This window comes from Pleurodeles waltl, chromosome 10 (genome assembly GCF_031143425.1).
Source record: "Pleurodeles waltl isolate 20211129_DDA chromosome 10, aPleWal1.hap1.20221129, whole genome shotgun sequence".
Classification (NCBI taxonomy): domain Eukaryota; kingdom Metazoa; phylum Chordata; class Amphibia; order Caudata; family Salamandridae; genus Pleurodeles; species Pleurodeles waltl.
In genome coordinates this window covers 931,837,211-931,852,355 of record NC_090449.1, presented here as the reverse complement: position 1 = coordinate 931,852,355, position 15,145 = coordinate 931,837,211, and the positions used below count along the sequence as shown (strand labels likewise).

The window sequence follows — 15,145 nt, the reverse complement described above, 5'->3', positions numbered from 1 at the left end:
TGTTGCAGCAAGTATTTTAGCATCTTATTCAGTGACTTCCATCCAAACAATGAGTGTGTAGTACATGCAAATTCCAACTCATTTGCAGAAATGCAACTGTAGCTTGAGGAAGATGCTGTGGGCCAGCAATCTCAAGTAGAGCTTTGGAAGTTATTTCCTTGATGCTATTTCTGTGGTGTACTGATGGGGAAGCACTTCAGAAGTGCCCATTTTGTTACTGGTGTGCACTGTTTATAGCAACAACAAATGTAATTATAAACCAATCAGGCACAACACTAGGTTGTGCTTATCAGATCTGCTGGGAACTCTCCAAGCCTTCATTTGTGTAACGTTTTGCTAATCACAGATGCCCGGCCTTTCCTCCAGTGCATCAGTTCTTCTGATATTAAATATCAGCCCCCACTCTTCTGTCCAGTGCTCTTTCTTCATTGTTCAGGCTACATTCTCCTCGACTTCCCAAATGGTCCACCCACTTTAGATGTTATACTGAGGGGCCAGTGTGCCTGCTAGTGTTCCTGCCATCCTTCTTTGGTATCCTAAATGAGGCAACAGTGACGCACTTTGGGCAGTGGGTTTAGCCACAGCATTCTACTGCAGCATCCCAGAAGAGTCTTGTGTATGCTTGTGGCAGTATGATGGCATGCATGCTTGTGGCAGTATGATGGCATCTCCCTTGCTCTTCATCTCTGTTTGGCTAGCACTACCTAACTGCCGTCATTGTCTTCATAAAGGAACTTCCATTTCTGTGTAGACAAGACAAATTACCAGAAATAAAGAGGACTACTGAAACAGAAACAACCAGGCATCTAATACGGGATTACTGTAAGGTGTGCAGGAACAAACTTGAGGTACTTTTAAGCCTAATTTCTCTACGATATTCCTGTATACTTCCTGAAGAGATGTCAAAGTTTAAATCAAGACACCAGATGCTCTGTTTTTCCAAACATTTGGCTTCCTAAGGCAAATGAATCCTCCGACAAAGTATTCTGGTGTTTCATCATCTTCATAAGTAATTTATTAGACAATGTCATAGAAACAGTCATACATATATCAGAAAACAACAATAGTTTCAGTATAACTAATAAAAGCATATTCAATTCTAAAGCACCTCCCTGGTAAGAACAGCAGCACTTACATATTTATAGACAATATAATAACAGCACTGCAATATTTTACTAACACAAAACAACTGGCCACCAGCCTTTTGGCTTTTTCAATTATTGTTGTATTAGATCATGGTTTTTGTAGAACATTATTGTTGGCAGGCCCTCACTAAACTGAAAAAAACATTGGTTAAGAGTAAAAATATTTTTTAATCTAAAAAAAGCACACATTTCAATAGTAGCCCCTGACAAACAATGGAACTGCTTCGTCTGTGGATGTACTCCTTGTGAATGAGCAGCCAAAACTCACAATGAAGTCAGCCAATGGCTGAAGTAGGCTGCCCCACTGCTCCATGATGGATGCTGAAATGGGTACAAGAAAAATGTGAATGACAACAATAGACTAAGGGGTACTGTTTGGCTGAAAAATCGTATAACTTTGCCATACAGACAATTTTAGTAAAATCAAAAGGACTAGGCACGCACCTGATCTAAAAAGCCAATCGTTCTGACTTTGGAAGCCAATCTCTTGCCTTTGCTAATGCTTTTTTGTTATGTTTTTGTAAATCTTTATTACAGAATAGAGGATAAAAAAGATAGATGCATGGAGAGGCCTGTACAGACAGAGAAGGAGGGTTGTAGAGTTAGATAATTTTTCATAGAGAGATAGGCAGGTATGATTGGACATCTCTATGTAGAGGTTTTCCATAGAAAATGAAAGTTGCAGCCATAGAGAGGATTGCCCAGATGGATTGATAGAGTTGCACTTATAGCCAGACAAAGAGAGAGAGAGAGAGACAGACACACAGGCCGACAAGTGGACCAAGAGGTACATATAAAGGGTTGCAGAGATAGATACACTGATAGACAAACTGATAGCCATAGACATATAGGGCAGCAAATTGGAATGAATGACAAAGGCTCAATTGGTAATATAATAGGTAAATGTGTATATAAGTGCAATATACAAGAGCACTGAAAGCAAACTAGAAAGTCACTGAAGCAGGACACACAGACTACATTGCTTTACGAGTATAACTGTAGTCCTAAATTAAGATACATACCATCATGACCTACAGGAGTGCAGTTATAAATGCACCTCATTGTGTGCATACTGAAAATAGGTTATATTTATAAAGAACAGTTTCAAATGGACAGAAGCTAGTATGTTGTGAAATACCAACAGTCAGATAAACAAAGGCCATTTCAATAGGAATTTACAACAGCGTTAGGAGGAGACAGGAACTGGCAATGCTGGAATGTGCCCTGTGCTCACATTGAAAGCAACAAGAACATCCTACTATCACATCAGGCTCTAAACACAAAGGCAACACTAACGTAATCAAGTAAAAGCAAAAACGCTGGCACTGAAGAGAACTACCTTGAGGGCAGATGTGCTCCTTGTGAAAGGGCAAAATGCAGTCACTCAAAATGAAGTTATCCAGTGGCTGAAGTGGGCTGACACCCTGCCCCATGCTGAATGCTGTAGTGGGTGGAAGCAAAATATGAATGACACACCAACAGACCAATGGATGAAGACAGATGGCTAAAAGAACCTTAAAATAAGTGAATTATACATACAGGTTTTTAAAATCAAAGATCTTGGCTAACGCCAAACCTAAAAAAAAGGATCACAAACAAGAAAGTACTGTTGGGAAACACAATAAATGCTACTCCTTCACTTGCAAAACCTTGCTATTGGTATGGCACCAAATGTCAACATCGTAGCTGACAGAACAAGATATCTAGGGCACAGAGAGACCTCTGTTATCCATAAAAATAAGTGTGTGTAATCTAGTAGGCCTAATCCTTCATGGCTGAGTAGACAGATTCCAAAATTAAGTTTGGTACCAAAAGATAACATGAATCTAGCCTCTCAAGACTTTATCATTAACCCAGGTATAATTGAGCCAATGATGACAATCTCAGTCAAATGTGTCTGTAGGCTCGGCATATTCATCTAATAAATATATTTCAAATATATATCATGCCTCCTAACCTCAATCCATTAGAAATACATGAATTAAGTAGGGTATCATAGAAGGGTGGTGCTGCTCAACTTAGGAGGAACAGTGGCTTATCTGCAAGTGCCCTCTCCAATTTGTTAATGTAAAAGGTGCTAAAACAGAGCCCTGCCACACAACCATCACATAATCAAAAGGGAAGTACACTCATACCGAACAGTTGCCTAGAAGTATTCATGACTTTATTGTACAAAACAAGGTCAAATCTGAATTCCTTGCGGGTGAGCCATAGTTTTGACCTCGCCATAGCATATGGACATCAGACACAGAAAAGAATATATCTGTGCTTAAGATGTAGAAACTACAACAATATTACACAGTTTACCATATCCTAATGCAGGTAAAGAAAAACAATTAAGCTCTCTACTGCTGATCATACAAAAATTATCATGTATCTTTTGAAATGCTTCTGTTGGAAAAGTTATGCAAGACAGACATAGTGTATGATAACAGGAAGATTTAATGAACCTAAAACTTTCATTTAGAAACATGATGTAAGGTTGAAGGTAATCAATGTAGCTTAACATATAAAGGAATGACCATTCGTAAAGCATTCTGAAACACCGCAGCAATACACGCTGCAAATTTGAACCAAACTAATGTTCCATTTTTTCACAGCAAGACACAGTGAAAATGACATTTGGTGGTCTACCGCTGAGAATCTCTTTATTGCCAAAAGCACACCTATTTTCACTGCAACCTTATTAATAATAATAATACTAAAAAAAGAGAGCAGTGTTGGGTCTTTAAGTTGCAGACACTTCAGATCTCAATATCAACATGTCTTGAATATCATTAACCACATTAAGATCCCTGGTTTATAGCATGATTTTCCATTAACTCTGATTGATCTGGTGAATCACACAATTTGTACCTTGATTATTTTTACCAGATGGGTACAGAGGTAACGCCTCACCCGCGATTTACACTTGTTTTACAGGGTTCCACTATTGACTCGATATTCTGGTGTAATCTTTTCACAACACTGGGCCCAACATATATACATTACTCTCTTCTAGATGAGGGACACCAACATTCTTTTCATCTTTGCTGCGAGCAGATAAGACTAATATGTGTTATTGTGATTATGGCCAATGCTGTTATTGCTGTGCTGTTGCCCGTCCTCTCTGCAGACACAAGGTGCATGCCATAAGGAATGGTGTATTACACTGTAAGTTGCCTTTTGCATGCAGCCGGCAAAACTGAGACAGGGCGTGTGGGGTCCAGGTTTAATAGACTGTGGTAAGGGATGAGCATGCTTTCAAATGCATTGCGAATACTTTAGGATGAAATGTGTTTTGTTTTAATTTGTTAAATGACTTTGTGCTTAGAGTTACTGAATTATAAATAAATACATGAATAGATATCCCGACAAAATAGGGCATTTCTTACTTGGTTACAAAAAAATAAATAAAAGGAGAACATGGTCTTAAATGAATGTGTCAAGGTGGAAAAAGGCATAAGTAGGTTGCACTAAATTAAGGAGTGCTGGAAAAACAAAAAATGTATATGGTTTTATGGCTTAAGACACATAGAGGTTGAGTCACCTGAATTTTCTCATAGTATTAGAACTCGTCATCTCCATCAAACCCTTCATGCTGGAGCTCTGAATCGAAAGGCATTTGTCCTGGTTAAGGTAGAGTGGCATCTCAATCCAAATGAAGTTGAACCAAATGGTCCCTTGGGTTGAGTAGGACACGACTTCAACTGAGGCAATGGAGGATTAGATTCATAGTCTCATACGACAATCGGTTCTTCCGCTGGTGCCAGTGACATTAGTGTTGATGCAAGAGGAACAAGTGATAATCTTGGCGTTTGGTGGGAAGTTGGGTGGATGTGAAGTTGGGTGGGTGTCAGCCCTGAAGTCGAGGCATGCCAGTAAAGCGGTCAAGAGGCACAGACTGCGTTGGAGACGGATCATTCCGTAAAAGGGTGCCAAACATGCGCAACATGTCTCTTTGAAGGCTTCCACCTACTGTGGAGTCACAGATGGACCTGAAAATCTGGGCTAGATCAGGACAAACTGGAGGAATTGGTTCCATGGCAGGAGACTGGGACCGAGATCAGGAGCCACCCTGATGTCCATGTGACTTCTCCTGACAAGAGTGGTGAGATGAAGTGGAGACACATTTTAGCTTCTGTGTTTTTTTTCTTGGAGTTTGATTTACCTGAAGAGCTGTAATGCGAAGAGGCTCTTTATCAAGAACAGCCTTTAGCGTGAGAACATGTTTTCTCCCCCACTTTGAGCGAGACCAGCCCTTGTACACTTTGACCGGGTTCAGAGACATAGCGCTTAGCCTTGTGATCTCAGATGGACGTCATGTTCATCCTGGTGCAGTCATCACATAAGTTCAAATCATGTGAGAAACCCACACACTATTGATGATTGGATAATAAAAAACAACAACAACAAAAAACGGTAGCAGCTGTGCAGCTGCTGAAAGGCTGCCACTCTATGCTGGTTTCTCAGTAACTGCATTCAACATAGCACCTAAGAGGGACTGGATGTGCTGCGTTGGATATAAGATGTGGTAGCGTTATAATAAAATTTAGGCAGTGGAGCAAGCAAACTGTTGTCTGTGTATGGACTGGACACTGTAGCCTGCTGCTTCTCTTGATCAGCCAATCGTTGAGGCAGGGTGTAATGATATGTGAGTTTTGACCACTGACTGCACTTTGCACTTAGCCTAGCACTACACCATCAAATTAGTGACCACTAGCTTCATTTTGACTATTGACTTTAATGTAGCATCAGCCACTGCCACGTTAAAAGCTGCCAGTAGTTTTCCACATTGAACAATGAGCACATGTTTTTATTCTTCGTGTTTTTTCCCCACCAAGGGCTTAGGCTGATAAGAATGTACTCAGACGGCAGGGACGGTCTTGTTTTGAACTGGCACCTTGGGATTGTGGCCAAGTCCAGACGTGTTATTTTCAAGGCAGGCCTAAAGCAATCAGCATTTTTTAAATAAACTTCTGCAGGGAGAGGGAGGTTCTAGACTTTTCCTCTCTTGTTTGTTCAAAGCATAAGAGGCCGAGACTAGATGGACCGGGGACAGAGAGTGTTTGCAGATCTCAGGCACATCCAGGACGCTGGAGTGTGCCAACCTTCCTGTGAGGATAATTGATCTCTCTCTCCTCGATCAATTCTGGGATCTGCCGATCTGATGCTGAATAGGAGGGAGATGAAGCAGTGATGCTCTTTTCTCATGGTGATGCACATTTTTTAATTCATTATTTGCTTTGCATTATATTATAGATACATATTTTTGCTGTGTATATTGCAGTGGAGAATCATTTGTACATTCTTTCATTTCACTGCTGTGACCATTTTTGAACGTGTGCTTTCAGCATGCAAATCTCCTTTTAGGAACCTTGCGTAGTGAAATAATAAATGTCTTCTTTGGACTAAGAAGCACATTCCAGAGATTTTTGTCAGTGGATGAGTGTTTCAGCTTGGTCATTAGTGAAGCAAAACATTTTGCCGCAGGAGGTTGGAAGTTGAAAGTGTACGATTTAAAAATGAAAATATGTTTTTATTCACAGAATTAAAGGAAGCACGCAAACCGTTTCTGAAAATGCATGTGAAATTAAAATGCCTTCTGGTGTCTTGGCAAATGTGTTCTCTTGTTTATCAGGACTTTCTAAGTTTTGGGATGGGTGCTTGGATAAAATAGAATTAATAACTGTACTTATTTGTTTAAAAAAGGTGCTTTTTGAACAGAACGATGACCCTTTTGTTCTTGATAGGAGGGTTTGGATACTTTTGTCTGCTTACAGAAAAATGCAGGAGAGAGGTAAACAGTTAGAATATCAAAATAAGAGGTTAAAGAAACAGTTTAACACAAGAAAAACGGTACCTATACTGTTTTGTCAGAATAAGTAATTATAAGACAAGGCTGATATCTACCAAGCTGTCACAGGGAATTCTGATTTTTCACATTCCAGTAATAAGGAGGTTACAAAAGGTGAGGGCCAGTGTGAGCTACATGAGCAGAACTTAGTTCATGCACAGCCAATATTTAGACGAAAAATACAGAGTAGTCCACAGTTTTTGGGAGGAGTTCAAATGCATTCTTTAAAAGATAAAACCCAGCAAGAAGTTAAGGATGTTAATGATATATTCACAGAGTTTTTGCTAAGTAAAATGTGGCCAGGACATGGAGAGATGTTGCTACAGGTAAAACAAAAGATTTTGGAGTTTGTTACTTCTCGCATTAAGCAAGAGACACAGGGCCCAATTACAACTTTGGAGGAGGTGTTAATCCGTCCCAAATGTGACGGATATACCACCAGCCGTATTACGAGTTCCATAGGATATAATGGACTCGTAATACGGCTGGTGGTAAATCCATCACTTTACAGTCACTTTTGGGACGGATTAACACCTCCTCCAAAGTTGCAATCAGGCCCACAGTGATTTATGGGATAGTTTGATTTTTGGAGACAGCATGCCCCTCATCTGAGTAAAATCTTAACCCTTTGGTACAAAGTGACAAGAAATAAAAACATGAGTTTGAATGGGGTGAAGTGCAGCAGTGTGCTTTTGATTTGGGAAAAGAAATCATTCAACAGGCTTTAGACTTGTGGACAGCGCAGGAAGGAGACGTTGTGCTGCATGTAACTATCCAGGGATAATATGTAGATTGGAGCAGGTGGCAAACGCAGAGAAGAACAGGAGTGTCCCTGGGGTTTTCGACTAAAAAATTATCTGATGAGACTTTGAAAATCTGGAGGGAGCATTTAACTGAAGCCCTCCAGATTCTGAATAACAGACCATTACAAAATGCTGAAACTGCCCTGATGCAAAGGTTAACCCTGATACAGCCACATGTGGCCACCAACACCATTGTGTACTGGGAAATAAAACCTATAGCTTCAGCTCCTTAGAGCCACACCAGAATCTGCAGGTCTTGACCTACATGCTTACAAAATGACCCAACTTGTCATAAGTCCAGTGTATGGAGGATTGGTGAGGAAGGGGACTGTCCTAGCCCTGACAGTACAAGGAAAAGGAGGTTTTGGTTCAACTGACAAAAACCCTGATGCTAAGGTGTGGGTGGAATTCCCAAATGGCCCTCCAGAACCTGCGGAAATTATAGCCAAGGCCCTAATGTCCTGCTGATCATAAAACAAGGAAAGGAAAAGGGGATCATATTTGAGCTGACAAATGTTTCTTTTACAGATCATACTACGACTTGCTTCTGACCCTGAGTGTGCCGTGTGGTCTCCCTTCGGGCGTGTGCGGTCAGGTGGAACAGCACCCCCAACCTGACCCTGATTGATCAATTACGTTGCGCAACACCCCTGCTGCTTTTAAAGGGCAAAACCTATGGATCCATTTGGCGCTAATTGTGCTTCACAAATCAAAGTTCTGCACAGGAATAATGCAGAGTACCATGGATATTTTAGTAACCGGTTTGATTTCAATTCTCATGGAACAAACAACATGGCTTGTTATCACCTTATGACTGCTGCCAGTCACATTAAGCATGTTTAAGTTGCCAGTTGGCTGACTATTCTCGTATGGAAACCTCACTTTTACTTACATTCCAGCAATCCCTACAGGTGGACCGTGTACCTTCACATGATTAGGACTCATGATGTTTCCATCTAATTCTATACCAACTCGTTATCCTAGAGACACTATTCAATTAGTTATTACCCCAATCAGAATATATATGCTTCAGTCTTTATTGTAGGTGTGCCTGGTTTAACTGTTTATAATATCAATTCCATTGCTTTATAGTGATTGCTCTTGTCATTTTGTTATGTTGCTGTGCACAATGCATGCCTAATTTGCTTGTAAGGTTTTTTTTTTAAAGAAAAAAAAAAGAGAAGTTGATTTTACGACTATAGGGTATGAGTCACTGGTCAAAACGATGGAATATAATATGCGAGTTTTGACAACTGATTCCACGTTGCACTTAGCCTAACACTACACTGTCACATGAGTGACCACCAGCTTCATTTTGCCTATTGACTTTATTTTTGCATTAGCCACTGCCACGTTAAAAGCTGCAAGTAGTTTTCCACATTGTACAATGTGCACGTTTTTATTCTTTGTGTTTTTTCCCACCAAGGGCTTACGCTGATAAGAATGTACTCAGACAGCAGGGACGGTCTTGTTTTGAATTGGCACCTTGGGATTGTGGCCAAGTCCCAACGTGTTATTTTCAAAGCAGGCCTAAAGCAATCAGCATTTTTTTGAATACATAAACTTCTGCAGGGAGAGGGAGGTTCTAGACTTTTCCTCTCATGTTTGTTCAAAGTATAAGAGGCCGAGACCAGATGGACCGGGGATAGAAAGAGTTTGCGGATCTCAGGCACATCCAGGACGCTGGTGTGTGCCATCCTTCCTGTGAGGATAATTGATCTCTCTCTCTCCTCGATCAATTCTGGGATCTGGTGATCTGGTGCTGGATAGGAGGGACATGAAGCAGTGATACCCTTTTCTCATAGTGATGAATATTTTTAATTCATTATTTGCTTTGCATTATAAAATAGATACATATATTTGCTGTCTATAGTGCAGTGGAGAATAATCTGTATATTATTTTCTTTCATTGCTGTGACCATTTTTGAAAGTGTGCTTTCAGCATGCTAATCTCCTTTTAGGAACCTTGCATAGTGAAATAATAAATATCTTCTTTGGACTACGAGGCGCATTCCAGAGATTTTTTGTCAGTGCAAGAGGGTTTAAGCTTGGTCATTAGTGAAGCAAAACATAGGGGGAAAGACATGAATGCCCCCTTCACAACTGTGCAGTCTCTTTGTGAACAACCTTGGAACCATAGTGACCTCAAAAGGAATTACTCTGAATTGATAGTGTGGTCCATTACCACAAAGCGAAGGCACTGGCAATGGGCAGGGTGATGCCTTTATAGGGTAGTGGTCTAAGTCAGGATCACCTGGAGTTTCTACCGGGGTGAAACCGTAGAATATGGAGTGCCTTACACAGAGTAGGAATGAAGGGACACCTTGACACCTCTGGTTGAGGCAGAGAGGATGTTGTGTGCAGGCATGGCAGAGAAGATGGGAGTGATGGTGGAAGTAGAGGTGGGCGTTGTGGAAGAGGGCTAGTGACTGACTTTCTTGTTCTTTGGTGTTGGCTCAGAGGAAGAAAGGTTCCTCATCAGTCAGTCTCATCTTGGGGTTCTCAAGATACCTTTGGAGGCATCTTTGGTGAGTGAATGAACGGGCGCTTGCACCTGGCATCTAGTTCTTGCTGGATGTTTTGTGAACTGGAGCCTCCATGTCCTCTGATCAGACTGTCGACCGGGGCCTCAAGGTGGGATTTAACTTCAAATTCAATTAAAGTTTCAGTGACAATGCAGCCTTGTGCACAGGCACCGGTGGATCCTTTGCTTCGGGTGGGACTGATTAGCCTCAGCGTCCTTGGAGCAGCTTTGGCTTAATAGTCTGTGGGATCAGCGATCCCAAATAGTTCTCTCATTTATTACACTAAATTGATCATCCTCTTCTAGAACCAATAATTACTCATAATAAAGCCTTCATTTATTTATCATTAAAAAAGTTGTCTCTTCATCTCATGTACTGGAGGCATCCCCTGCTTATGCTTACATGAGACATGAAGAAGGAGAGTAGCTGTAAAAAAACTGAACAATCATTTTTAAAATCCTGAAAGTTGACTGAAGCTCCAAAAGTTAAAAACATTAGCAAATTCTTCTGAGTTGGAAGTAACCCTCCTTTTAAGAGGCATTAAGCAGAAAGGTAGTTGTAAACACCTAGAAAATCAGTTTTATAATCCCCAAAGCAGACAGAAACTGCTGAAAGCTAATACAACCATTAAAGCAGAGCAAATCACACAAAACCACAATACCAACTGATGCCAAACATTGTCAAGTCTTTGCTAATATCTGGGAATATGAGGCTATCTCACACTGGTGTGTGTTTAGAGATTTAGAGACAGGAGATAGTTTGGATTCTGAATATAATTTTTCCCAGACTAGTAAAAGAGCAAAACAGGTCTTCTACTTCACATTTTTCATTATTTTGGATGTGAATATAAACAATATAGACCAGTGGTTCCCAACCTTTTGATTTCTGTGGACCCCCACTTTAACATTAATGGAGCCCAGGGATCCCCACTGAATCATCATGGAAATCCAGGGACCCCCGCCTAGGTCATTACTGGAATCTGGGGACCTAATTTAGGAATATTTGTTTATATTTTTTAATTTTCTAGGCTCTCGTGGACCCCCTGAGAAGGCTTCGCGGACCCCTAGGGGTCCCCGGACCACAGGTTGGGAACCACTGACATAGACCAACAAATATCAAGTTTGTGAAAAAAACACCTGCTTATTGTATTTATGTAGTGATTACTACCCATGCCGAGGTGCTGAAACACTTTTCGGACATGTAGCACGCTGTTCTTGAACCCAAGTGAATGGTTAGTCTAATATAAATACTTATTTTTGCATTTGGGATCAGTATTGTGTGGCCAGGAAAATCACTTAATGCATTTACTCCAGTTTCTTTGTGATCGATTAAATGAGTAGGGTCCGTTGTTCTCATTACTGGGGGCATGTGAGCTTATACAGATGATAGTGGAATTGACAGATGAGCTACAGCAGATTACACTGTTAGGCTGCAGGGGTACTACTTTAAGAGGAGGAGAGGTTGCAATGTTGTAAATGAGTTATATGCAGCTCGCAGAAATACAATAATGGAGATTAATTAAGGCAAACATGCATGGGACAGGGCAGATCGTGCCCAGAGAGTGGTGGCATGAAGAGGATGGAACAGATGGAGAGGGTCACTCAAAAGAAGAAAAAAAAAAGAGAGATGTGACAATCAGAAGTTTTAAGTAAAGATCAGCTTTGCAGGCCAGAATTTAGGGCTATAGAGGATCTTTTTGAGATAGCATGCAATTTGAGCATTCAAGTCTGTAGAAAGAAACATTATTGTATGTGAATATAGGACTATAACAGTTTTTTTTTGTTAGGCACTAGAAACAGGCAAACAGTCTATTCTCTGCTAGGCTACTAGAAGACCACCTCTCAAGCCACGTCAGCTGATCCGCTCAAGGGCTGAAAGCGAAAAGTAATGGCTGAACACATATGTATTGAAATATTTAGAGCTTTAGAATGTGCTTAAAGGAAAAGGCAACGTCAAGATCATGGCAGTCTAAGTAAATGAAAAGGGTGACAAATACAAACATTGAAAATGCTGAAACAGATGTTATCTAATGTTCATCCTCTTGCTTGGCTCACAGTACTAATTATAAATGTGAGGTGTTTGGTTTGACATAGCACAAGATGGGAGGGTGAACACAACTACACAAGACAGTGAAAGTGCATTTCTGTGACTGGAGGATGGAGATCCAGCGAGGCAGATGGGGACTGGGCTGCCTTTGGAAATTCAATGAAGACTTTGTAAGGGGCTGCTGATTAGACTTCCTAAAGCACTGCCTTTTGGTAGTTGGTAGAGGTAAGGAGTGGAACTGCTGATTCTATAGTGCAAGATGAAGGGGGCTGTTAGTTGAAGCCAAGTCTCTTGTCTTCTTTGATCACACTTTCAGTTAGGCTGACAACAGGACAAGTCCAAAAATGTCACACCTCTTTGTGCTTGTGTTGTGGGTGCTAGAGGCTGGAGATTATCCTGGAGTGAAAGCCATCTTCACTACAAAAAACGATGTGTGTGGTGGACAGTCTGGAAAGGACATTTGAAAGGAGAACCACCCCAGTTGGTTCTGAAGTATGAGACGGTAGAATAACTTGCAACAGAAGTCAAGTAAAATAAGATGCTTTTACTGGATAAAGAGTTTATTACAAAAGCGAGGTATGCTTTCCAAAATCTAACAGGTCTGAGCCACTGAGACATTACTGGTACCTCAGTCTGTCTGCGGAAGAAACTGCTCAGTCATGAAGACAGGTATGAGCATGGGGTCCGACAGGGATGTGCAGACCTTGTGCAGCAACTCTGCAAGCATCTGATACAAGGTAGGAAGACCGAGCAAGTCGTGCATGGGAAATTGTAGCTCTCTGTGCAGAAAGCCTAGAAGGCAGTTGACAACACATGTATATAAATCACCCTACAACCTTCCTCCACCGTAACACTTACCAGATACAAGTTTGTGGAAAATCCTGAGACACACCTAAATAACTCTCTAAATTTTAATACAAGCAACTTTATTAAAATAGACTGTAAAGCATCAGTATCTACTTGTACAAAGCCCAGTAAGTTTTTTCTTTTCTTTTTTAAATACAAAATCTGCCAAAGACGATCTAGGGATGGTACAGATGGTTTGCAAGATACCCTAAAACTACAGGATGTATGCACAACTTGAATGATATCTGAAAAAAACACCCTTTTTGCTCTACCTGATTCTAATGCAACTCAGTGGCATTTGGGGGGGATAAGATGCTACTGCATCATCTACTACAATCAGAATACATCTATCTCTGTATGCCTTGCTTGTAGTCCCAAATAACATCACTAATCTATGCATAAAGGTTTTACCATGTATGACACATTGTGCAAAATCCCTCACTGTGCATCTCTGCCCCAAAATTCCCATCAAAAATTATAACTTTATAAAGTTGTTTTCCCTGTACCCTTACCTGAATCTTGTGAATGCGACTGAAGCCATCTCCATGAAAAACAAAATTCCACCAGTTGTTGGTGGTGCTTGGTCCTGGTATTTTCACAGAGGTTTTGCATTCAGTATTTTAGCAGAGCCTGGGTTGCGCATGCACGTTTGGTGCTGGCCGCTGCTGTGTCTAGCCATGCCCTTCAGGTAGCAGCTGCCTTTGCTTCAACTGTTACAGTATCCCTGTTACCTGCCCATCTCCTTTTCTTCTCCTTTCCCACGGGGACACTTATAGAAAACAAACCGGCAAATATACTGCTAGTTTGGTATCCAGCTTCAACCAGTTAGCCGTTCTTGTTTCAAACACATGCCAATGATAAAATTGGACTTCAGAGAGCCTCGATCCACCCTTCACATATGCATGAAGCAGCCATTTTGTTTTTAGAAAATTTCATAGGATAAAAATAGATCTAAGAACGGGTCAAGGTATGCACCATAACTACTTATCGGTCCGACAAGAGACGAAGGCTGATTAGCTTAATAGCTGGATTTTCTGTCAATTTCCTTCACAATTTAGATGATTTAGTACAAACAGATAATTTGCTCTAGGGATTTACTAGATGTCAGGGTAAGAATTAATTAAAGCGATAAAAGGGAAGTCCTACTGAGGAGCGTTACACTCCTGGACAAGTAATGCAATAGTGATGCAACATAGAATTACTCAAGAAAATGGTGATGCTGCCCACGAACACCGTCAACCAACAATCCTGGTATAATTAATCAAAGTGTCTTAGATGAAAACTGCAAGTAGCAACGGAGATCGGGGAAACCCTGACTAGTCCACTAGCGGATTAAAGAGTTGCTTGCCATTTTTTTGAGATAGTGTTTTGATTGCAAGACATCATAAACATCAGTGGAACAAAACAAGCATAAATTACAAATCAGACTTTTGCTCCCCACGTCATAAACTAGAGACACACGCCCGCAATCACAGACCAACAGATTCTTATGCAAAATGTAGTGATGATGTATCTTTTCGAATGACTTTTCCCAACAGAGTAATTATAGTGGGACGGGAGAACTCGTACACAAAAGGATACTAACTCCAAGCAATGTTGACAGCAACACTCAATGTTTCCCTTTGGATTCACTTAATCTCTGTATAGGACAGCACATTTTTTGCAGAGCGGTGGAGTAGCTAGCCACTAGTAGATCACAAGGTTTTCCAAACCTCACAAATGTACTGAGTGATTGTGTGGCAGGACAAGAGAAAACAAACTGCTTCTATGCATCCACAGCAGGTGTCATTGTGGAAGACACCTGAGCTTTTCAATTTGACTGGGGACAAGTACCAGTAGTTTAATTCTTTGAAATACAAGAATTTAAACCGGACTTCTCTTAGATCATTACCATAAGTGGTTGACAATGAGGGAAAGTCTTCAGCTGAGCATTACATCAATAGT

General features: G+C 40.8%; 1 protein-coding gene across 7 annotated transcripts in view; it reads right to left on the bottom strand.

Annotated features, from left to right (window-relative positions):
- The window catches only part of ICA1 (islet cell autoantigen 1), a 230,009-nt gene that overhangs the window by 81,402 nt on the left and 133,462 nt on the right, over positions 1–15,145 (bottom strand). For 3 of the 7 annotated variants that reach the window (XM_069211715.1, XM_069211712.1, XM_069211713.1), the window contains one exon: positions 2,485–2,586. The exons of the other annotated variants lie outside the window; for them this stretch is intronic. In XM_069211715.1, coding sequence (XP_069067816.1) covers positions 2,485–2,586 — 102 coding nt within the window. The remainder of the gene's footprint in view (positions 1–2,484; positions 2,587–15,145) is intronic. 7 annotated transcript variants of the gene reach the window in all.